This window comes from Phalacrocorax carbo, chromosome 1, assembly GCF_963921805.1.
Source record: "Phalacrocorax carbo chromosome 1, bPhaCar2.1, whole genome shotgun sequence".
Classification (NCBI taxonomy): Eukaryota; Metazoa; Chordata; class Aves; order Suliformes; family Phalacrocoracidae; genus Phalacrocorax; species Phalacrocorax carbo.
In genome coordinates this window covers 89,122,979-89,148,116 of record NC_087513.1, presented here as the reverse complement: position 1 = coordinate 89,148,116, position 25,138 = coordinate 89,122,979, and the positions used below count along the sequence as shown (strand labels likewise).

Sequence of the window (25,138 nt, the reverse complement as noted above, 5' to 3'; positions counted from 1 at the left end):
ATAATTCAAGCAAGGTAGGAACTTGTGACCTTGACTAAATGGACTTACCTGTTCAGAAGGTAGTCCTGTTCAAGTAAGGACTGAAAAAAAGGTCAGGACAAGAAGTCTGGGACAGAGTTCAAGGCAGGAGCCCGTCCTGCATTTGACCATCCTGATTATCTTCAGGATCCTTCTTAGGATCATTACTCTGGCAACAGTCATAAGTAACTCCATTGAGATCAGTGGAACTGTTGTAGGTTTACCTTTATGTGTCTGACATCAAACTCTAACCCTTTGGCTTTGAGGGAAACCACATTTGTTTTGCTTATTGCCCCAGAGAACAAGTCTTCCTCGTCCCTGTCTAAAAGATCATATTTATCTTGTCACCTTGGCCCGTGGGGGATGCACTATACAAAAAGCTTTTGTGTTCGGGTCCGGACAGACTGAGGCTTGAAAGAAGTTGGCATCTGTCAAAGATCCATTTCCTTCAGATCATGAAGATGTACATAAGAGCAGTTGCACTGAGCCAGACTGAACATCCATCTAGCCCAAAATCCCAGTTCAAATGAGGGCCAAAAGCAGATGCCTGGGGAATATCACAATAGTGGAGGTATATGTGATAATTCCTGCTAGAAGAGTGCTGGCCTTCAGCCACGTATGGCTTGAGGAGAGCCTGAGTTGGAAGCAACATCTACACATTTAAAAATCCTCAGCAGATTTCTCTTCTGTGAGCTTCTGTCCTTGAACTTCTGTAACATTTTTGTTTTCACAACACCCGGAGGAAGGAGCTCCACAGCTTTACTGCACATGGTGTGATGAGACACCTCCTTTTGTTTGTTTTGAACCTGGCACCCAACAGTTTCATTTGATGCCTCCTGCTATCAAATTGTTTTGGAAGAGACAGGGAACACTGATCCCTTTCCACCATCCCCTCCTTAACTGGGATACAGTGGCTTTCTGTAAAATCACCACTGACTCAGTCCTTTTCACCTAGTTATTTCTTGTACAGAAGCTACTCCATGCTTTGCGTTATCCTTGCTGCCATTCTCAGATGCTTCTAATGTTTTTACTGGGCTTTTACTGTATTCTTACTGATTGACTGGAGGACCAGAGCTTCACATGGTATTCAGGATACAGACTTACTCTGGTTTTATGCAATGCCATAATGATGCTCTCTGTTCTCTACCTGTTCTGTTCTCTCTACAAAGATAATATCTAACATTTCATTTTCTTTTTCCTCTCCACCAAGAACCAAGCTGATGTTATCATGAAACAATATATCATAACTACAAGATCTTGTTTCTAAGGTTGGCTCAGGACCTATCAGTTATATGTGAAGTTAGAAATGTTCTTCCCTGCATGCATCACTTTATTACTTTATTTAGACTGAATTTCTTGTGCTATTTTATCAGTCTTGCACAGTTCTTCTGCAATTTTTCATGGTCAGTCGAGTCTTTATTGTCTGGAATAACAAAAGTCCAGTACAAGTTAGTGGCTCTGTTTTATAGGGGTAATTTCTGGGAAAGTCTTGAAGCCCATCTTAAATTCTGAAATTGCTTAAATGGGCAGAAGACCATTGATGTTGGGAATATTGAGTGTGAGATGTGGGAAAGAGTTGTCTTTGGATGTTGTGTCTGCACACGGTCAAATTCTGCTCTCTCCTGCTCTGCTCTGCTTTTCTTTTCTTTCTTTCTTTGTGTTTATCTTGTCTGTGAGCCCATGCTGAGCTCTAGCCCTGGGGTTTGCAAATCTTTCTGCCACTTCCATGCACAGAATAGTTTTGAGCAGGGAGAAAGACAGAGGACTTCTCTGGAGGATAGATGTTATATGACAAACCCGTCATCTTATGGTCCTTGAAAAAAAAGTTCCTGTGCCAGTCCATCCCTCTGGCCATGATTAAAGTTGTGGCTGATCACTCCTCAGTAGTCTTGAATGCCTGACTAATGAACTCTTCCAGTTCCCTCCCTGCCTGGCATCTGTCTGTTCCTGGACTGAACTTGTTTCTAACCCCCCAAGTGAGCTGCTACCTCTGGCTCGCCGGAGCATCTTCTCCCCATCCTCTCATACTAGCAGCTCTACCCAGCCGCTCGTATCCTTCCCTTTGGAAGATGGCGTGCTGCCATCTTTTCTTGTGTCCGTTGCCTGCCTTTTCATGTGCTTTTTTCCCCCATTGTTCCACCTGCATATGTCCCAGGTTCATTTGTACACTTCACCACCCTCATGCAAAATCCCTCATGTTATGCCCAATCTCTGATTGATGTGGCCCTTCTACCTATGTGACCTGGCTTCTTCTGCCTTTCTCCCTGCACTGCTTTTGCTTTGCTTTAAGTACTTCTAATGACACCTTTTTCCATCCCTTCTCCCAAGTGTCCTCTGAACTCTCTCTAGGGCAGCTTTCTCTTCTCTGATCATCTTCATGTTTCATTGAGGAGCAGGCAGAACAACTGTTGCCTGTTGCTTTCCAAGTGACTCTAGCTCCGCCACTCTGAGAGCTATCATTGCACACACAAATGTGTGTGTGTATGTAGGAAAGCTTGGGAGGAAAAAGCTCTGAAAAAAAGGGTGGGTGGGTGGGTTTGTATTAAATTGCTAAGAATGCCGGAAGTGGCCGGGTAGGTGTGAGAAGAGTGTAACTTCTGTAAATCACCTGCTGTCTCAGGTAAAAGTCTGCCCAGATTAGAGAGGAGGTGAGAGCCCAGCCCTGTTACTCTGCCCCTGAGCTGGAGCATCAAGCAGCTACCCACAGGAGCAAGGACAAGCTGCACTACAGAGCATGGGCTGGTGGTGTTGGAGGAGCAGGACCTCCGTGCAGTCATGCAGCTCTCAGGGACCTCAAAGGGCAGGGTGGCTGTGGGGAGACCAGGCAGAGCGGCTGGAGGGAGGGGAGGCAGGAGGGGAGCTGCCTGCAGAGCTGGGCTGCGAGGAGCTGGTGGAGAGCGGTGGTGGGCAGAGCAAGGAGCCTGCTCTGGAGGGACGGAGGGGAGGCATCAAAGCACGCAGCAGGGAGCTGAGAAAAGAGCGGCATTAGCTGGCCCAACTTTGTGCCTGCGCTTGTGTGTCTGAAAGTGGACGGGGTCTGAGTGAGCTCTCTTTCATTTTAAGCCTGAGTTATTCCAGCCCAGTGACTCAATTTATTTCTGTGTCTGCTCCTGACATTTCTCTTTCAGGTGGCTGCTGCCTGGTTTTGGGTGGGGCTGTGGGCTGGGGTGACTCATGTTTTCAAGCTCTTATCGGCATCAGTATGATGTTCTGCTTTTCTTTTCTGTCATACGGCATCCCGCTCCCCTCCCCTTCTTCCCCTCCCTCCCCCGGCTCCCAGAGGAGGCGACAGACGGTCCTGTAATTTGGTTCCATTCGCTCGACTGGAGCAACACCTGCCCCCCTCTCTGGGGACGGGAGGGTCTCATCCCAAACCGTGCAAGGAGCCAAAGATGAATCTGAAGCCCACATGCAAATAGAGCCCAAGATAAAACAGCACGGCCATTCTGGGCAGGAAAGGCAAAATCCGTCAGCAGGGGAAGAGGCAGGAAAAACAAAATCTCCTCTGAAGAAATAAATAAGAAGTGCCAGGAGATTGCCTTTTCCTTTTGGGTCGGTTGCTATTGTGGTTATTGATCTGTCCCACCCTGGAGAATAAACTGAGAGTACTGAAAAATAATGGCTGATATTAGAATACATCTATTCACCCTAAAAGGACTGGGTTAATTGGGTTACAGGATGGCTAGATGGATAGATACATGAACAGATAGATAGAATGTCGCTGGTATTTCTTCATGACTATATAATGGAAAAGATCCATTTCTTTGTTGGATTTCATATACCGCGTCCTCTTCAGTCCACCCCCCCATCTCTCTCTCTCTCTCTCTCTCTCTCATATGCACGCACACTCTTTGCTAGAAATGCAGCAAAGAGATCAAATCATATCCAAGACCCTCAGAATTTCTCTGCTGTGTCAGTTGTAATATCCTATCTGGCTCACCCTCTTCATAACACAAGCAACAAGGCACTACTTTGTGGCCGGTGAGTATTGTGATCCTGAAAGCACATATATATCATGTCCTTTGCTGGTGAGAGATGTTCTCTGTCTAGAAATCCTTCCTTTTGTATATGCATACCTAAGAGCAGCATAAAAGCAAGTCTATATTTTGGAATATTTTGTGTTCTAGATTCTTTAATCTCTTAGGAAAGTATATGATAGTCACAGAAACAGCTGTTTCCCTTAGCTGCACAGTCCCGGGGAAATCAGTACGTTTATTTGTAGAAGTTGCTTTTGGCTTGCTGCCTGTCCTCGTTTGCTGTGTTACAGTCAGGATCTGTTTCTAGGGTTCAGATGAATGCATTAGATGCCCTGTTTCCCAACGACACCGATGTGAATGCGTATTGTGCCCCATGCCCATGTATGTTCATACAGGTCTGCAAGCATGTCATAATAGGTGTTATCACCTTATGCTCAGGGTGTGTTGGATATCCCTTGTACTGGGATATTCTAGACCTGTCCACTGGAAATACTTCCTCTCTGTGAATGCTGGAGGTTTCCATGCCATGTTTTATATAATGGATTGAGTCAAGGTTAAAGCACCTCTTTTAGCCTCAGCTAAAGGTCCAGAGGTAGTGCTCTGCCTTCTGTCTTTGAGTATGCTTTCTTTCATGGTTTGTAAGATAAGCTCCTCTTTAAATGTGAAAGAAAGTTATTTGAATGTAGCTTTAATCCTAACTTTAGTCCCTAAAAAGCCAGGAAATACTAACTCTGTGTTTCTTCCCTGCCAATTGCCACCCAATTCCTCCTATAATATTGTCATTCAAGGTCATTCGTTCCTGTATCGCTGAGGAAACATGGACATGGGCAAAGTAACTTTGATTGTATAATTAGACTTTATTGCTGTCTAACACAGACTTGCAATGAGATAAAGTTAAGGTTGTTTACCCGTTCTTCATAAATCCAGATTTTGAGCATTTATCAATGCAGCCTTTTCATTGCATTGGCCTTGTATCTTGTACATACTCCTCAGATCTTTCTCAATAATAAAAAAAGGGCTGGGATGGGTGAGCAAAGCCTACGTTTTGTTTTCAAGTCATCAACTACTAGACGAGGATGCATTTCCTTCTTGATGCCAGCAGGAAAAATAGAAGTGGTTGTGCTGATGTCATGGTGGTGAGACGATATAAGCAAGGTGGTAAGCGGATGGAAGTGAGACAGGGCTTGCAGGGAGAAGCAATTTCTTCCCTCAGATAAAGCTTTGGAAGAAAAGGGCTCACCTTCAGGTCAAGCGCCCTGACCCTCCTGCAGGTTAAACCTGAGACTCAGTCCTGTGGGTACCACCACAAGCAAAGCCCTTCCTGCCCTTCCTGTCTCTGAGTGCAAGCAGGCTCTCCGGTGTCCCAGGGAATGGTAGAAATGGAATGACCCAGGGAATATTCTTATATCCAAACCTGAGCTGTTCCCAGACATCTCCACACTTACGCTTTCCTATGCTCACAACACAGGGGGTTCACTGGCTCATCACTTGGGTACTGGGTCCCGTGGCTAGGGCCTCGAGACCCTGGGCTACTAACCTGCACTGGGTCTGCAGCAAACTTCCCTGCAGGGACCTAGCTTGAGCGTCTCTCAGCCTGCAACCTGATGTGTTTGCACCACCCCCTGAGCGGGGAGCGTGGCCGGGGGGGACACTAGGTTCACCCCTCCTTGTCCCATGCTCTGTGTGCTAGAACCAACAGCCAGTGGCTGCAGACACCGTACTTTACAGTAAGGTAATGCAGAGCACTCTCTTCCCTAAAATGTGCCTTCCACATTTGAGAAGGAAATAATATGTTACTGTTTTTATTAACTAAGTTCCCCCGAATGTTGGTTGCATGAAGGCTTGCTGGATGGCAGTATTTATAATATCGCTCAGGCGATTAGCATCAAACTTGACCCCATGTCCAGAAGTTGACAGAAGCCAAGAAACAAGCCTGTCCCAAAGAAAAGTAGCTCCAAAGTTGGTGGAGTTTTTTCAGCCCTGAAAGATGCAGGATTTGAAAACCGTGCATCGAACCACCAAACCTGCGTGTGCTCCCTTGGGACGTGGGAAGCGTGCATTGGTAGAAAGTGGAATTAACAGTCTCTCTGACAGGTTTTCTACATGGAGCTTTTCAGCTGGTCAAGCCCACACTTAATTAAACCACTGTGCAAAGTGTCAGCCATAAAAAGGGAGGGGGGGAGGTTATCTCTCCAGCAAGTAACAATGGAGGAGGCAGCCTCCTGAGTCAATGGCGATATTCAAATTATGGGCAAAATTAACCCCTTGCGGTAAACAAGAAAAGGATTTAATAAATGCGATGGCACAGAGGTCTCACGTTACTCAGGTAATAACCTGCCTGTTATTGAGCCTGTATCTGTGCTGTGTTTCAAATGACAAGCTTTAGCAGTGAAGCCTATAAAGGAGCATGGTTGAGCTTTTCAAAAACAGAGAAGGGGCTCGAGATTTTTACTTGGTTACAGTAGAATTGCACCCAGCCAGTGGGAGGGCTCAAAACTGAATTTAAACAAGAGAAAGAAAATCCAGCGTGCCCGGGCAGGATGGAACGCGTACATTTTGGTTGCAGAGTCGGACGTACTGAAGAGCGATGTGGCAAAACAGGTGCTTGCAAGCATGGATTTGATTTTACAAGCCTGAACTTGGAGGCTCGCGCCCAGATGCCAGTCAGTGACTGGGAGAAAGTGAAAGTAATGGGTCCTGTGCCCCCCAACGCGTTGGGGCGGCGCAGCCAGCTGAGAGCAGCTGGAGCAGGGGAGCTGTGGCAGAGGGACGGCGGTCTGGGTCTGCCTAGGCAACCTGTTGAAGTTTTCCCACATAACTCGAGAAGGCTTTACAATCCTTATTCGTCAGGGCATTGCGCCTCCATCTTATAGAAAGACCAGCAGGGAAAAATAATTAGGAAAAAACAGCATTTATTTGATACTTTTATTTATATGCAAAACAGCTCACCATTCATGAGAGATATGAAAAACGCATCAGATAGAAACCAGATTTATCTATTTTCACTACAAAATATTGCATTATATAAAGCAACAGAGACACACAAAAAAACCCTGAAAAAGACTAAAATCTTTGGATAGCAGATGTGGTTTTTTTTTCTTTTTCGTCCCTAAAATGCGCTTCTTGTTTTAAGAGATTCACAGCAAAGAACATGAAACATTTTCAGGTTATAGAATTTTTGGTTGTCACAAAGGAAAGCAGTCCTGGATTTACTTTTCTTTTTTTTTTTTTTTTTCTTTTTTTTTTTAGGAAAAACACCCTTTCCTAAAAATATACCACACACATACACGCCCACGCTCACTCCCACACACATGCATGTATACATACACGCACATATACACCCACAAAGAAACTACTTCCCTTATAAACGATTTGCAAAGTACTTTTCAGACATAACTATAGATCAGAATAACGACAAGTTTTTAAAAAAACTCTCCTAGTTAAGTGCTAGTGGTTGTCGATCCCACACGAAAAGAAGGAAAGAAATAAGGTCAAGGACAAATTCTTTGAGATATATATAAAATATAAAGAGGGGGGAACGGGAGGTTTGTCGTACACAAGTGCAATATAATCGGAGGGAAAAAATAAATTAAAAAAAAGGGGGGGAAAGGAACACTGTGTCGATCCCAACAAACACTCATAAAGTTAAACGTAATATTCCACAGGAGAAAGTGTAAACACCCGACTATAGAAACCAATTGGCACAAAGTATCCAAAGTAAAATTGCCACCACTCTGAAAAATAAATAAATCTTGAAAAAAATAAATTGTCAACTCCTTCTACCATAAATAAAAAATAGTTATTTTTAACCGCACCCATGGGTCACACGTTTAAGGTCACAAGTAGATGTTTTTGGATATATATAAAGGGGCACTTGACAGCCTGAAGAAACAATCCGGTTTTACACTTCTCTCCGAAAAACGGGCTCTCCGCCGGCCACGCCGCGCCGCGACCCTGCGGGAGAACCCCCGGGGAGGGAGAGGACGGGCTGCGGGGGGGACCCCCGCCCCGGGGAGGCGCTGCCCCCCCAACCCCCGACCCCCCCGACCCCCGCCGCTGCCTCCGCGGCCAGACCGGGGACGGCGGGGGGGCGGACGGACACGGACGGGAGCGGGGAGGTGCCGCGTGTCCGTGGGTCCGTGGGGGCGGTCGGGCGCTACACGTCCAGGACGTGGTTGAGATAGGAGATGTAGCAGATGGCGAGGCGCAGGATCTCGATCTTGGAGAGCTTCTTGTCGGGGGGCAGGGTGGGCAGCAGCTTGCGCAGCTCGGCGAAGGCCAGGTTGAAGGCCTCCACGCGGATCCGCTCACGCGTGGCGTGAGCCGAGCGGTACTTGGCCGTGGCGCGCCGCCGCCGTCGTTTCTCCTCCCGGCTCAGCGGCGGGGGGTGCAGCCCGGGGCGGCCCCCGACCCGGCCCTCCCCAACCCCAGCCCCAGCCCCAGCCCCGGCCCCAACCCCGCCGCCGCCGCCGCCGCCGCCGCCCCGGCCCTCCCCAACGCCGCCGCCGCCGCCGCCGCCCTCGGCGGGCTCCGGGTCGGAGACGCAGCAGCTGAGCGGCCGGGCGTCCGCGCCCCCCAGGGACTCCGGGTCGGAGGGCGCCGAGGAGGGGTGGTCGGAGTCGGCAGCTTGGTCCGGGCTAAGCATCATCTTGGAGGGGGCGGAGGAGCCTTCCCGGGATAGAGAAGCAGAGAGAGCGGGTCAGAGCCCCGGCGCCGCCACCGGGAGCGGGGTGGGTGTCTGTGTGTCTGTCTGTGTCCGGGTGTGCGCAGGGGCACGGGCAGGGACGCCCCGGGCCCGGTGGCCGCTGCCGCCCCGCTCCGCCCGGCCGGGGCGGCGGGAGAGGCGGGCGGGCGGCGCGACCGCGGCTCCTGCAGCGAGCACGGACCGGGGCCGTACCGGGCATAAACGGTGCCCCTCATCTACTGTCCCGTTTCTAGCGTTTGGCGGCAGCTTCAACGCAATATGCTTCCTCCCGTTATTCCCCCCGCTTGCTTGGCTCTAGGAACAGGCCCGGAAAACAATAAAAGAACATTTTTTTTTTCAAACAAGCTAATACCCAGTGGCTCAATATTAGGCCGATCCCCACCCCCCCACCCCCAGTTTTAACGTCGTATTTCCTCCCCTCTCAGTCTCTGCTTAACCATTTCTCTTTCGGTAACGCTGTGCAGACATGATGCTTTTAAACATACAGCTCAAGGCTCCGCGAACATAACAAGGCCAGCGGGGAAATTTATTTCCCCAATCAAAACTCCGGGACCCGAAGCACCCACCGGGGTCTCCCCCCGCTCATTCTCTGCGCCCCTTCCTTTTTCTTTCTCTTTTTCTTTCTTTCTTTCTTTCTTTCTTTTTTTTTTTTTTCTTTTTCCTTTTTTTCCTTTCCTGCTGCTAATTGTGCGGGCAGCGATTTGGCAGCGACCAAACGGGGATGTTTGGAGAATCGCCGGTTTTTAAGCGTGGGATTCAAAAAGCAACAAAACCCCAAAGCAGTGGCCGAACTTTTCCATTCCTTTAAATTTTCCCTCCTCTCCCCTCCCTGCGCGAAAAGGGCGGGGGGGGGGGGGGGGGAGGAAGGGGGTGGGGGGGCTAAATAAATAAATAAATGCGGACGTGCCTTTCAAAAGAAAATTGAATCGTATCTTCTTGCGGCCTCACAGAGCACCATCTGTCATGTAGACAGCAATACAAACCCGAGCGCGTCCGTGGACATGCCGGCATGTAATAAAACAATACATCAGGCAAGTAGTGAATAACCTTGGACACAAACGCGTGTGTGCGTGTAGGGCTGGGGTGTCGAGGCAGGTGGGGAGCGGGCCGGAGGGAGGAGGGCGCACCACGTCCTCCCTCCTCACCCCCCCACCCCCCTCCGAATTCAGACTGCCAAGTATTTCCACGTAAAGTTCCCAAGCAAAGTCCCCCTCGGGTCTCAGACCAGGTTGGGATAAATAAATTAAAAGTAGTAGTAGTAACAATAATAATAGATACATTAAACGACGGGCGTGAGGAATACTTCCCAGGCAAGGCTAGAGCGAAGCGTCCCACCAACGGGGCGAGACGCGGGGCACGCGTGGCGGGGCGCGGGCCCCCGCCGGGGCTCGGCGCTCCCCGGGGCGCGCAGGGGGAAAGGCCTGGGGAGAGGGAGAGGGAGAGGGAGAGGGAGAGGGAGAGAGGAGAGGGGAGGGCACTTGCTTCCCTGGGAAAGGGCCGCCGCTTGCCAGGGCCCTCGGAAACGCTTCCTCTTCTATTTTTAATAAGGAGCGTTAATCAGGCCCACAAGGCAGGGGTAGGGAATAAACCGGGCCAGCGCTCAGGTCGGGTATCGACGATTTCTTGGGAAAAAAATAAAAAGGAAAGGTTTAAAATCACCTTTCAGCCGAGATCCAAGCGGCGGGGGGAGGTGGTTTATGCGAAAGCCCACTAACGGAGGGAGGATTTGCAGGGCGGTTGTAAGAAAACGGGCAATTACAGAGGTGGTTCTTGGAGAAAGTTGCAGAAAGGTTTCTCTGCGGTGTGTCTTGAATTTTTCCGTTTGCTTTGGGTTTATCCAGACGGCGGGTTTTGGCGAGCCGAGCCGGAAAAAGGCTTGTTTTGGGGTTTTGGGTTTGGGGTTTTGTTTTTTTGGTTTTTTATTTATTTATTTATTTCATTTAATTTCATTTCATTTCGGCAATCCCATGCCCGTGCTACCTGGAAAAGGGGTATATCGTTAAGGCTGCTTACCTCGGCGGAGTCGTTCGGACAGCCTCTCTCTCCAGGTCCCCTCGCCCCCTCGGCGATTCCTTTACAGTTCAAACGGCCCTCCGGGTGCGGAGCATGGAAAAATTAAAAAATCAAGATCAAATCAAATGACTTACGAGCGAAAAAGTGTCCTGCTCGGGTGGGGAAAGGCAGATTTCATCCCTCGCCGCGGCCTCCAGCGCTCCGGAGATGGGAGACGTTATCGCCGTGTTTCTTTGCGGAGTATAAATTACAACTTAAGTTAGTTACGATGCGTCAGGGGAAAAAAAGCGTTTCCCCCATCAAAGTCTGCCTCCGCCCGTTAATTCGGGGCAGCGGGCTGCAACGCACCGGCAGCTGCTGCCAGTCGGTTTTCCGGGGCGGGAGAGGCGGCGGCGGGGGGGGGTGGGGAGGGGGGGAAGGAATTGTGCTGGAAAAAGTGTCTCCCCCGCTCTTCTTCCTCCTCTTCCCCGACCGCGATAAATAACAAAAGGGATGCGGCGATAACACCAGCCGGGATTATTCCCTCTCCCCCGCCCCCTCGGCCTCTCCTTCCCCGCGGCGGCCGGCCGAGCCGCCCCCGCCGCCCGCCGCCGCCGCTCCGGGGTGCGGGATGCGGGGCCCGGGGTGCGGAGCGGCTCTGCCGGCTTTGTTCCGCCGCGGCCCGGCGCGCAGGCACGCCGCGGGCCGGGATAACAATGCGTCCTTCCCTCCTTTCTTCTCCTTTATTTCTTTTTTTTTTTCTTTTTTTTTTTTTGAGGGGGTGCAACGTGCGGTTTTGTTAATTCACCGGTCCGGCGGAGACGGGCAGGAGGGGGAGACGCCGTCGGAAAAATAAATGTTTGGTTTAGTTTTTCTTCTGGTCCTTCAAGAGCTGGCGAGGAGGGGGAAAAAAAGGATAAACGAAACCCCGATCCGTCCCTGAGCTTCCTAACTCCTCCTGCATCTCTCGAGTGAGAATAAAGAAGGAAATGCCAACGCTGAAAAGAAAAACAAAACAAAACAAAAAAGACCCCAAAATACACGAAAATCTCGGCGCGGGTTCGGAGCGGCTGCGGGAGGGAACGTCGGTGCAGGAAAAGGTACGCTCACACGCACAAAAAGAAAGTGCAGTTCCTCCTCCCACCCCTCCCGGAGTGGCAAAGAAGCCAAGGAGGGGTGCGGAAGGTGGCAGAGGCGAGACAGACAGACAGAGAGACGATGCGTGCGGATCCGCTCCTGGTACCAAAGGGTTTAGCCTAGAGATGGTCGGAAGAGATAAAGGCTCGGAGAAAAGGGGACGGCATTTTTTCCCTCTTAAATTGATATTTAATGGGAAAGCCTATTGGACAGAAACCTGGACACGAGTCACTTAATTGGACTTGACATCTGTCACAGTGTGGGAGTTTTCACAGCCCAAATATTTTCAGCAGATCAGATTCTCGCTGAATCTGTGCCACAAATTATAACAGTCGAGAGCAGCGCATGATACAAACCCTAGCCTCTGGATATACAGTCTCTAGCCGCGCTCGCTCCCACCGCCGCCACCCCCCCCCAAAAAAAACCCCAAACAACCGTATACCCACTGATCTAGAAAAACACCACTGGCATTCTGCATGCAAGCTAATAAATAAGCTTTAAACATCAATTTGCATCATGTACACTGAGCGTGTGGAGAATCATTAGACTGTTTTTCTAGTGCATTTATTTTTGCGGTCCCCCTGCCCCATCTCCCACCCACCCCCAATCCCGATCCAGGGCAGGTACAGCCCTGCCAGAGCCAGGGGGGCACAGAGGCCCCCCCCCAGTGCCTCTGCCCCCCGCCTCCCTGCTCCGGCACACAGACAATGAGGGGAGGGAGCCAGCGACAGGTCTGTGGCTTTTCTGCTCACGGGAGGATGGAGGGAGCCAGGCCCCTTCGTGCTGAAGCCAGGGGATGCCTGTGACCAAGGTGACTCTTCTTGCTGCCACCTTCCCCCAGCCCCCCGCCCGCTGGCAGCCACTTATCCCTCTGATCCCCTTTCCCCCGTCTCTCTCCCTGTAGATCCCATCAAATGGGAGCCATAGTCTCTTTTCTCCATGTGCTCATCTTCCTCCCTGGGGACTTTTCTCCTCCAGGAGCCTGTGCTGACAGGCTCTTTCCAGAGTCCCCAAAAAGGGGCAGCAGGAGGGGTGGGTGAGGTAGTCTGGTGGTCTCCTGCACAGAGGAGAGCTGGTTCTGCTGCTCACAGCAGTTCTGTGAGTGCTTGGCCTTGCCAGAGCCACTTCTCTCTCTGTGTCCCATCGGTAGGATGGCTGGGGGCGACATGGCTGGAAAACACTTGCATGGGTTCCCGTGGTTCATCTAGTAACATATGCAACAGGCTGGGAGATCTCTGAATGGGGAGAGGTTCTGCTTTGGCTTTACATGACCTTAACAAGAATGAGTAACATGCCTGAATAATTTTGGGTTTTGTAAATTTTTTTAAAAATTGTAGATATTATGCAAAAAAATACAATCTCCCTGCATGTCATCTGGCCCACTAGCAAAAAAAACGCCTGCAAGAGGATCCTCAGGGACATTTCTTCCAGGGAAATGTGGGAATTTCTCTCCCTTCTTCTGCCCACCACAGGTCTCCAAGGCAGCAGGAGGCTGTCACTTGTTCAGGTGCTCTGACTCCACATACCAGCACTGGATTCATGGATATCCAATATGGACCCAGCAGGGCTTCTGGAGATGCTTGGCTAGGTGATCCTTGGCTGCCATGGGACATGCCTGTCAAAGACACATACACACACACCCCTCCATGGAAGGCAGAGTGTAGAAATGCAGTGCAGCCTCTGGCTGGGAGGGTCTGAAATGTGTGTGGCCTCAGCCCACCTCTCTGCCAGTCCTGACATGAGGCTTCCTAGACCTGCAGAAAGCCTCCCTCTGAGCTTGAAGAGAGCAGGGAGGCATCGCTGTGAGGTACCTGGTTTGCACGGAACGGGGAGTTACATTGGCACTTGGAGGGGTGTTTGAGCTCCTAGGCACAGGGACTCTGTAAACCCCTTTGCCACTATGAAGAGAAGTAACTAAAACCACAGCTACCCTGCCAGGAAGATTCAGATGCAAATCACTGAGGCTGTGGCACATCCCCATTCAGTCTAGCCCTCTGTTGACCTTCACAGCTGCTCTTTGGAGATTGAGATCTGAGCAGTTCAAGGTCACTGTGCTCCACATTGCAAGACCCAAGGTCCCATTCCACAAAATGACCATTGTCCCACACTTCAAGGAGCAAGCTGTCAAGGAGACCTTCTCCACATCATACTTGTTTATGGCTCGGGACTTGCAGCTTTGGCTTGCAGTACTCCACAAGCTGTAAGTCTGAGGTCTCAGCCCACAGAAGCTGCAGGTGATGGAAAAAGTGGATGGCTAAGGCTGCCATAGATAACAGACAGCAAGCTGTTAATTCATGCAAGCCACCCTCCTCATGCCATCATCACATGGCTTGCTTTTTATTTTTAATTTCCAGGAAAAGACCAAGCAGTTGCTTCGTGATGCCCTTCAGTTATGAGTGGACATTTCTGACACCTCATAAAGTGTTGTTTACTGCCACTGTGATCTGATTACCCCACTGCTCTGCTCCCAGACATGTTCAGTCTAGAGGTTCCCACGCTGCCCTGGGCATGCTAGTCCTGTGGCATCTACCCAAACAGCCCTGCTGGGATACTGCCAGTCTTCTCACATCACCCGCAAGATCCAGGGTGTAGATTCTGTATCTTTAGCACTAAGAAGCCAGTCAGAAACGCTAGAGCTGACAATCTCTTCTCTGAGTAAAGCCACAAAGGCCAGAGGCAGGGCCACATTCTCCCAGTGGAGAGCTCCCCTGCCTCCCACCGCTCACACTTGGAGGAAGAGTCTGGCTTCCAGAGCCCAACGTTCCTGGGGCCGACTGGCCCAGACGTGGAGGTCATCAGAAATGGTCAGAAATTCTGGGGCAAAAGTGCAGTCGATGGAAACTAACACAGTTCCGTTTTGGCAAAGGAGGGGTGACTAAGGCTCTTCCTCAAGCTCTCTGTATCTTTTGTGTTAGAATATATCCTGATGCGAGTGGAGACCTGTGTGTCGGGAATCAACGTGGTCCCAACGGAGGCTGCATAGATGCAAGGCCACCTTATGACTTGTATTCCCAAATACAGTCATGGCCATTGTAAGCCTATGGTTGATCACTAAGCAAGTACCTCGGTGGCATCAAGACTAGCTGAAATTCCCAAATGCTATAAAAGGTGACCTCAGCGGTATGAATAGCATTGGTTTGGCTTCTCCATAAATGGTGAAACCACAGTCTCTGAGCTGTACCTGACGAAGGGGAAGTGAATAGGAAAAACTGAGGCATAACAAGGGTCTCCAGTTTGTACAGTTGATGTCCAGGGGCCTTGTATGGCTGTGGCCTTACTGCAATCTAAATCCATGATAGCAAATCTTGAAGCACAAGTGGACAGACACCTCCTGGGGGAGAATCTGGGATTACATTTTGCCATGCTGGAGGGCTGTAAGGGAGCCACGAGCACCTATTCTTCTTTGCCTGGCTTGAGAGTTTTTTCCCAGGGCTGGAGGCACAGCAGAAGTGGAGCTGATTTCTTGTGGATGGCATTGCAGTTCATACAACTTCCACCTCCTTCCCAGCAACCTCATAAGTTTGATGGGAATGAAAGGCAGCCAGAGAAACATTCAGTATCAAAAAAAACCCATCCCACCTTGTAAGGGACCATCTCACTGGAAAGCAAGAAGAAAATCACTCTGTTTTGAATTCCAGGGCTCGCTGAGACGCCAATAAAACCTTATGATCCAGACCGGCTCACTAAATAAGACCAAGCATGCAACTAATATTAGTTAATTCATTAATGATAGCTAATAAAAGCTGCTCACCACTATAAGACTTACAGCAAAGCGTCACAGGCCACCAAACAATATCAAGTGATAGGTGGTGCTGAATCCGAGACAGAGAGTCACAACCCAGGATTTGTTAGGGGCCAGTGGGATCAGGCTTTGGAAAGGCAAGATTCAGAAGAGGATCGTCTTCAGGGTGTAGTCAGAAGAGACAAAACTGAAAACAGCACAGCCACGTGATGGTATTTTATGGAAAGGGGGCACTTGCTTGTGTGGACGTCTCAGATTCACATCACACAATCATTTGAAGGTAATGTCATTTGCGAGATTAGCCTGCGTTGGCACATACCCACCCACTAAAAGTCTGCAAGGGTGCAGCGCTAACACCCTGCAGTAGCCCTTTGCCCGAGGAGATGTCCTTCTGGCCTGGCAAAGCAGAACAGAAGAACCCAGCTGGGATCTCCAGCCCTGGGCCAGGTATTAGGAAAATAATTTTTCACTTGCAGCCTGAGCAAATCTTGCAGGGCCGCCATGGGGAGACATCAAACATGGGAACCCAGAATGCCACTTTTACGGCGTTGCTTGTCAGAGCAGACTGCACTTCCATTACCGACACGTCCTCTATCTGTCGAAAGGACAGCTTTCCAGGATGCTTGAGAACATCCATTCTCTTTTATAGCATACACCATTCATGTTGCTGGCATATGCTGCCCATTGAAATAAATGGAGCTTGTCACTCTTGGATGTGTTCCTTGGAAATAAACGGTCAAACAAATTAGAACGCTGAGCCATGAAAATCCTTGTCCTTTTGAAAAATCTGTGCTGGATATAGCTCAGTGCCTCTGCTCATGGTTTTCTTGGATGTTTGGGTGATATTTTTTGTTTTCCACTGGTCATGTTTGCTTTCTCTAGGCAGTGGGATGGAGGCTGTTTTAATAAAGGGTTGGGAGCTTTAAAGCTGATGGCAGGAATGGCCTGCAACTGGGGAAGGTGAAAAAACAGTTTCTCTTCTGGGCCGTGAACAGAGGGACCAGGGCTACCAGGCCTGGGTGTGAGGCCACCCTGGCTGACGTCTGTGAGCATTTGCTGGACAGACAGGCCCTCTCAGCTGCTCCCTTGCAAGTGTGAGTGTGACTGCCTCTGGGACTGGCTGCTCTGTTTAAACCAGTAGTCTCCAGGCTAATTCTGATTCTTTTTACCTAGTTGCAGCCTTTGGCTCATGTCCCTTGGCTTCTGTTTTGGTTCCAGTCTTTTCCTTCACCTGTTGGACTAGCTGAACCGTGACGTTAAGATCAAGGTCTAGCTGCTACTGGAAAGAGCCAGGTGCCACCATCAGGGTGTTCAGGACCCTGCACTGCCATATTGTTTTGACATTTCCAAAGATCATCCTTGCAATGCTAGTTAATATTCACAGCTCTCTTGAGGGTAGGGTGTCCCAGGAGATGGAGGATGATGCAGAGTTTTTAAAGGCAGAAGGGACCACTGTGAGCATGTCTCTGCAGGTCGAAGGCCACAGGACTTCCCTATTTGTTCCTTGTATGAATGGGTGTGTGTTTTTCAGAAATAATATTTGTGCTTGGTCTAAATGGTGGTGGTGGTAGAGATTCACTGTGATCCTCAGTATGTTCCTCCACCAGCAATTAAAACACTGATATGGAAAATGAGCATGCCCACCTTCAGCATCCAGCTGTGGGATTTTGTTACAGCTTGGGCCCCTGGATTAAGAGTTCTCTGTTATCTTATTATCAGGTTTAGGTAGGGATTTTGTAAACAGGTGTGTATGCATGTGTGCTGTACAGCCGATATGCCTGCGTGCACCAGTTACTAGCTTGGACTTTCCAGTCATGCAGAGCCTAGCTACAGCTACTGCTCCGGTCAGATGTCTGGCAATTTTGGACAAATGGGAAAATTCCACCTGGGCAAACATTTCCAGCAGAAAGAAGAGACATGCCTGAGTAAACTCAGGCATCTGACGGTCCTTTCTAGGTCAGTATTCATTAGTAGTGGCCATATCAATTCTGCAGCCTTCTTTTTGATAAACTGAAGAGGTTTGAATGCCTTGTCATCATGCAGAAGAGACTAAGCCTGCTTTACTTCTAAGGTGGTTCTGCTCTGGTGTATTTCCCATTATTTCCATCCATAATCCTAGGCCAGAAATGAGATGCTTAGCATGCCAAGCTCTGGATATAGAACAAGAAATACATTTCATGCTTTTTAATGAGTTTATAAGATTCTAATGCAGCCTGGATGCTCCCAGGACAGGTGTATTGGAAATCATATCATACTAAAAACACAGAAAACACATATAGGAACCCAAGAATGGCCACAGTGGGTTAGATCAAAGGTATCTTGTTTTCAACAGTGACTAAAACAGCATGCCTGGGAAATCTAAGAGAATAACATAAGCCTACAGTGATATTTCCCCTGAATATTCTCCTGACATCCAGTTAATTGCAGTTTAATGCACTGGATGAAATTTTCTTCTATGAATTTGTCAAACTGCTTTCTGAATTAATGTAAACTTTCAGCATCCATAATTTCCTGTGGCAAGAAGTTCTCTGTGAGCCGTGCAGTTTAAGTAAATGCATAAAGAGATGCTTGTAAACATGTTTGCAAATAAATTAGGCAAGTTTGCCGTGTTACTGTGGCTTCTACTGCTGATGAGTACATGAAGAGTAGTGTTGAGTATGTGGGCAGTAGTGCCTTATGTTTTCAATGAATTCATTTAGTTGAAAGTATAAATAGTGGGTGGATTATAGCCAGTTAGGGAAAACAGGAGGAATCTCCTACTGCCTGAGTGGGGGGAAGGCAGCAAGACCAAGGCCTGGCTCCTTGAAAGCAGCTGATCACCCTACATTGACCTGGGCCAGGGTCTGCAAATGCGAGCAGTCATGCACATGCACACACATTTGTTATATAGCTCGGAGCCATGGAAAGTGGCTGTGTGGGGCAGGCACTAAAGCAGTTAACAAAACAAGCTGGGAGCAGAGATGTGAATGGTAACCTTTGCAATGTGCTAACAAGTCACACACACAAATGACTAGTGAGTAGTTTGTGAATTAAGCAGGACAAATAGGGGGAACTTGGTGATTTTGATACATGCTTGGTGTACTAAATAGGGTGCGTGGGCTTATGCAGCTCCCAAACACACATGGCTGGGGCGCACCAGTTAGTGAACGGAGCGGGAGGCAGACACAGTGTACTTTTCCACTGAGGACCTTACCTGTGCATGTGTGTGCAACTGCTGGCTGCCAGGGTGAGGAAAGAAAGAGTGGATGTCAAGTCTAGCTGGCAGCCAATGCATCTGTCTTCTGTCTTTCACTCCCCCACAGTTGAGGTGGAACTTGGCTATTTTTAAATCCGATGTCTGTGTGTGTAGCCATGGGGAATGCTCTTTCTTGTGAAAAAGGAGGAAAAAAAAAAAAAAAAGGAGATTTTGAAGCCACCTGCATTCCATAAGCCGATATTTAGATATTTCTCCCTCCATTGATGCCACGCGTCCCAGCCCCCAGGTCTCCTTTCTTCACTTGGAAGAACTAGAACTTGTAAAACAAAACCCAGTGATCATAACTGGACAGCTTAGGCCAGCTGACCAGGGAAGAAAAACAGTGCCATATGAAATATGCAGTGTTATATGCCTCACTGGAGCGTCCAGGTGCTCTGCCCAGTTCAGTGTCCATTGCCCAGCCATGGCCAGTATTGGGCATCTCAGGGGTGGGTGCACTGAGCCCTCTGGAAGATGCTGATGCAAACGTCTAGTATTGCAGCCTGAAAATAGGATGCCCCCGTATGAAACAGAGTTCAAATATTAAGAGCATGTCTGTAGGCGTGACACAATGGGCACCTAGCAACCACGCAGTCATAAATGTCATTTTAAGATTTACCACATTCTGCAAGTGGCCTATGGCAACCAGGTAAGCGCACTTCAGGAGCAGTTTAATCAGATAGACAGGTGGAAGAATAGCTACTCACCAGCCTAAAGACACCTGAGTGGCTCTGTTGTGCCACGTCAAAGGTCTGCCTTGCCCCATATTGACACTGCTTTGTAACAGAGGCTTAGAGGAGGAGGGTGAGAACAAGGTGAGTAATATCATCACCAGGCATGGTCTCCTGTCTTCTAGTAAACTGTGACTTGGTTATTTCCTGGGGTCAGAAGTAGTTTGGGGGCTTTAACAATCCCGGAATGATTTGTTTTCCATGAATTTGTTCAATTTCTTTTTTTTTTTAAGTCATTCATACACACACACACCCCCCACGCTTCCTTTTTTTTCCTTCTGAACATGCTGTACTTCATTTGCCTCCTACTTCTTGATTTCTAGGAACAATGAATAACCATTCTCTGCTCTTCCCATTCATTTGTTTTTCCACTATTCCTGCTTCTGTACACTTCTATTATATCCTTCTCCCCAGCATTCTCTTTTCCAGCCACAAAATCCCCACCTCTATGCAGTTACTTGCTACTTTATACATGTAGTAACTTGCATGGGAGCAGCTGCATACCTTTGTCCATCTTCGTTGCCCTTCCTTTACTGTGACAAGTTCTGCTATGTCATCTGGGGTGGGGATAGGACCAGAATGTACTCCTCAAGACATGAACACATCATAGAGTCATACGGTAACGTAATGGTGCTTTGGGTTATGCCATGTGTTCCCTTTCTTTCCATGCTTGCCACAGTAAGCTCCCAAAGTGGCCACTTGTTCACCCGTCCTTCCCAGTAGTTCTATGCCTTGATGGGCGGTCCAGAGGTGTCTTGGGGTGATACTGGATGAAGAGGAAGCCATGACTTCTTTGGTCTAAGCCCAGGCCCACTGCCAAGTCAGAAGGTGGTCTCAAACAATTTCACCTCTCCATGCTTCAGCTCTGTCCCCAGGAAAGGGGGAGATTCCTAACCTAATGCAGAAGAAACAGTGGGCAGCAATGTGAGTGTGTCTGAGGTCCCCGGATGAATGCTGCCAGGAAAGGGAAGGCCAGTGTTAATTAGGGTCAGCCCTAATTATGTTCACACAAAGAAAGTTGTAGCGCTCTTCCTCACATCCCTCCCTGGCTTGTTGCACTCCCAGTGTTCTCACTCTCTTGTAAACAGGGACTAAAACCAGCTGATTAATAATGAAAAACCATAATGAATATTCAAACAACTTTAATGCCTGGAACGAGCAGCAAGGGTATCACTAGCATGCAGAGCATTCAGGGGTGTAGACCAACCAATTTATTTCGACTTGCATAGCTCGGGCCAGCTGTAACAGGTTTTGCACTGGCTCCTGTGAGTTGTATGGTCATTCCTGGCAAAGGAGGCAAACTGATTTATGCCAGAAAGTCATTCAGGCCTAACAATTTGTTTCTCCTAACAAAATATTTCCAGGGAATACAATCAGTTGTCTAAAAAGCCATTCCCTTCCCATAGAGGTTCACACCATACCCTAGGCCCCATCTCTGTGCAGGCTGTAACCTCCACTGTACGCCAACAGCTGCTTCTCCCTCAACTTCCAGACTTCTGGCTCTCTAGTTCTGGGTGTAAGGAAGGTGGTGTTGGGTCTTCTGCATTCTCAGTCATCTCCATTGACCACCTTCCCTCATCCCACTGAGGCTATGTAGCACTGCCCTCCTGATTTTTGCGATCTGCGTTGAACTTAAACCAGCTGTGTCACAAACTGCTGGATGTTCCTCTTCTTCTATTCCCATAATTTTGACCTCTGCCTCCTGATGAAGGCTCTAGAGTTGTTTTTGCATACTCTTCTTGAATGTGTTTCCTCATATCTTTCTCCATATGAAATCTGTCAGTTGCCCACAGTTACCTTTCCTGCCTGTACCCCCTGTTTTCTTCTTTGTTTCCCCATGCTGTTATTTGTTACTGTTCATCATAAGCGATCCTCAAACCCCTCAGCTGAGTGGCCCCTTGTTTGGAGGGAAGAAGACTTGCCAAGAAGACTGGCTGCTCAGGGCTCAGTCCAAGCCAAGAACACAGTCTCCCTGTAGGATAAAATAACCTCCATTATCTTTTCAGGATTTCCTCTTGAACTTCAGACCATTCCTATTTGTATCTAGGACAATGACTCACATTTATAGGAACTCTACTGAAGCCTCCTAGGGCAGTAACTTTTTATATATATATAAACATATGTATTCAGATAGGCATATTTGTAAGGCTGCTTCTTTAGACTCCTCTCAGGCTCCGGTTTTTCTGATTGCCTTCTCAAGAAAACTCTATTTTAGGGCTACATTTAAAGAAAGGGAAAAAGGGCGGGAAAATCGCATGTCTATGAAATTGCTTTTTATAATTCACATTCTCATTCACTCCTTCTTCTATTGCCTCTGTGTTCATTTCTGCAGGGTTAGGATAAGCCTTATATCTCGCTAGGGAGTCTGAAGTTCTTCTGGAGTAATGGTTATGTAAAATTACAGCATTCCCTTAAAAAAGTTCTTCTAGCCCTCCTAGTTTTCAGTTGAATTTGAAAATATATCTGGAGGGTGTTAGGTGCAGAAACGTCTGAATGTGTACACAGTGTCCTGAGGTCAAAACTCTATGAAATATGAACTGTCTTGCGTCTTTTTGGTGGGGTCTAATTTCATCGTGCACCATCACTCACAAGATTTTTAGTAAGACTAGAGATTGCGGTAGGACCCTGTAATGTACTTAAAAGCCCACATGGCTTAGCAAGTCTATGCATTTCCAGGTGATGAAGAGTGCCTGATGTTGAAGGCTGAGGGGAGAAGATGTTTCCATTTCTTCAGAACATAATTAAATATTCAGCTCCGCATAGCTCCACTTCAACTGCCTTTCTTATCCCTGTCAGAGCTGTGCCCACTGCCCCAAGAAACTCTTGTTGAATGACTTCAGTATAATACCACCTGTCCACAGAGACAATTTCTACCCATTGATCGCAAAGTGTTTTTCCAAGGTAAATAGCTTTGCTGGTCATGCTTTATGGGCAAGGGAAGGTAGGGTATGGGTGAGTTACAGGCACAGAAGAAATCTGGTAGAGGACAGATGGGGACATGATCCAATCCTCTCTCCACCAAGGCTCAGGTGTCAGGAGTTTGGATCCCTGCCTACCTCCATGAGCTGGCTTAGGATAGAGCAGTGACTACTGGTGCTCTGCTAAACCAAGCAAGATCACACTCCCAGGTTTGCCGATGCTGTCATTCACTGGCCTCAGTATTTGGGGAACATCCCCAAGGGAATTAATCCACAGACTGGTGGTAGCCGTAGTCTCTGCAGGAGCATTTATGCAGCATAGCATCCTCAGGTCCTCAGCTCCACAAAATCCAACTTCTGAGATTGTTTTAGACTGCAATGACTCTAGCTTGCTATTGGCAATAGCTTGTATTCAGGCTCTAGATTTAAAGAAATAAAGTTGTATGTTAGCCATATTGAAGTCCTCTTCTTGTTTTCTCACATACAGTCTCTCCTCTACTCACTTTTTCCATAGTCTCTTAAAATGAGGACCGAGTTGTGAGTTGCCCCCCTGTGCATACTGGGTACGATCTTCCTGACAACTGCTGCTCTGCAGTATTGAGCAGAAGCTAATGCAGTTTGATTCACCGCTCACTTAGGGCTGACAGATGAGCTGGCAAGTCTTTTTGTGGCAGTTTAGGCTACTTTCATATCCAGCTGTCTGCCTCGTCCATCAGCCACAAGTTATTGCCCCTGTGACAGAAAGTCTCGGCAGCTCTAGTTCATCATCTGGAGTCTCAGTGCTTTTAAGCTAATGCACCAGGTTCCACCATGGCAGAGCCACGGGAGGACGCACATTCCCATCTGCCAAATCTGCAAAGGGAGTAACGGGAGGAGGGTCACCAGGAAGTTCTTAAACTACTGCTGTGGGGTTCATCAAAGCTCATCTGTCAGAGCCCTTGGGTGAATTGGGTTACTGGTAATTGGGATTGTCTGCTCTGTGACTGAGCAGACACCAGCTCACGACGTATGGAGGCTTCAGCTCAGCCCTGGGTCCTTAGAGCCTCAGGTCCTAAAAAGAAAAGTCTCTTCTTTCTTGATGGAGTCAGGATTTCATGCCCATATCCATACTTTATATGCTGTAGCTGGAAAACGAGTACACTTTTCATTCGTAGCTTGTCATCTCAAGGAAATTTACAGGATGTCTTGCAGGAGGAAGGAAATTATGGGCTGCAGCTAATAAATGGCCATTTACCAGGGCCACAAACACTCAGGAGATGGAGGGTCTCCCAAGGCCACAGTTTCACAAGCAACATTAACATCGCTGCAAGGAGCTTGACAAGTGTATTCAGGTTTTTATGCAAGTGCTTCGAGAGAAAAGAGATTTTCCTATCTGTGGGATGGGGGAGCATGGGGAGGCAGCTGGGGAGAAGATGAGATGAAAGGCTACAGGTTGAGTCAGGCAAGACTTGGTTTTCTCCCTGCTCAGAAAGTTTGGAGGGAGAATACTCTAAAGACTGTGAGCATGGCCTTGCTGTAGAATTGTGCATTTCCATATTGCTCATGGCCTCTCTGCAGGAAAGCCGGAGGTGGGCATGCACCCTCTGCAAGGATCAAGTGTGGACACCAGTGTGGCAGCTGACTCTGGCCCCTCTTACGGCTGCTAAGGTATCTCCTCTGTGGCATGTCCCTGCAAAACCCAGGGGCCTCCTGGAGCCTCAGCACAGGCTGAGACTTCGCTGTGATGCAGACGCTGGTGGTGGCCTTCTCCTCACCAGCCAGACTGCTCTTCCAGCAGCCGGGAAAAGCAATCATTGGCAAAGGTAATGAGATGGCATCGGGCACACTATGTAAATACCATTTGGGCTACATTCATAATCCCACACCATGAGCTGCGTTTCCATGAGAGAAGCAGTCTGGCCCCCTTGGATAATCTTAATTGTTTCTGACACGAAGGCTTCTTCTCCTATTTCATGACTTATTTCCCCAGTATCGTTTAAATGTATTAAAACACCGTTAGCGTAGAAAGTAGGCATCATGTTAGCATAATATCTAATCAGAACTAGCCTGCCTGTCCCTGCAGGGTTTCTTTCTTTATTTATTTTGTGTCTGTTTGTGCTGTTTTCTTGTTAGATTGGAGAGCCCTTCCTTGACATACTCATTTGTTCTGCTGTGTAATAGAATAGGATCCTTTGGTGCTGCTGACATCTGCTTTATTCTTGAGATCTGCAACTCTCAGCCCACAAAGCAACAATGATAATAATAATAGCAATAATAATAATCATAGTGCTAGGAAGCCTGAGAAGTGAAGTTAAGCATGAAGAGGAGAAGACAAAAAATAGAAGGGGAAAAGAATGGGCTGGCAAAGAGTGTTTTGGTCACTGTGAGTGTATTTTTATTGGCCCTGATTCACCACTCATTTACCCATGCTTTATGATTGCACTGCCCTGTGGACTGCAATTAATTTTCTCATGACTTGTAATATTGCCAGGCAAAGGGGATCAGGCACCGCGGTGTACGTGATCAGGACACTTGTTCACAGGTATATTCAGCTCTGCTCGCACTCAAGTACATTGCTTTGATTCCTCAACGGCATTGCAGTATTGATTTTGAAGGGAATTAGTTTCTTCAGTGCTTCTGAAGATCTGGCCAGTGTGATTTCTCAGGGTCTTATTCAGCCTCCTCCCCCACAACTTTATCCTCA

The 25,138-nt window shown here is 48.3% G+C and overlaps 1 protein-coding gene and 1 long non-coding RNA gene across 3 annotated transcripts in view; both read right to left on the bottom strand.

The window, feature by feature from the left end:
* The window catches only part of LOC135315794 (uncharacterized), a 212,058-nt gene extending 187,726 nt beyond the window's left edge, over window positions 1–24,332 (bottom strand). Inside the window, exon 1 of the long non-coding RNA XR_010375282.1 lies at window positions 24,321–24,332. This is a non-coding gene — a long non-coding RNA (uncharacterized LOC135315794). The remainder of the gene's footprint in view (window positions 1–24,320) is intronic.
* On the bottom strand, window positions 8,130–8,657 carry NHLH2 (nescient helix-loop-helix 2). Of its 2 annotated transcripts, none has more exons than XM_064464801.1 (2): window positions 8,494–8,657; window positions 8,130–8,412 (listed from the first exon to the last, which is right to left on the bottom strand). In XM_064464801.1, exons 1-2 carry the CDS (start codon window positions 8,641–8,643, stop codon window positions 8,152–8,154), a joined length of 411 nt encoding a protein of 136 aa, XP_064320871.1. In that variant the 5' UTR covers window positions 8,644–8,657; the 3' UTR covers window positions 8,130–8,151. The 2 variants fall into 2 exon arrangements, with proteins under 2 accessions (XP_064320871.1, XP_064320792.1); XM_064464722.1 differs by having other exon boundaries at window positions 8,130–8,419; window positions 8,495–8,657.
* Window positions 24,333–25,138: the final 806 nt, after the last annotated feature.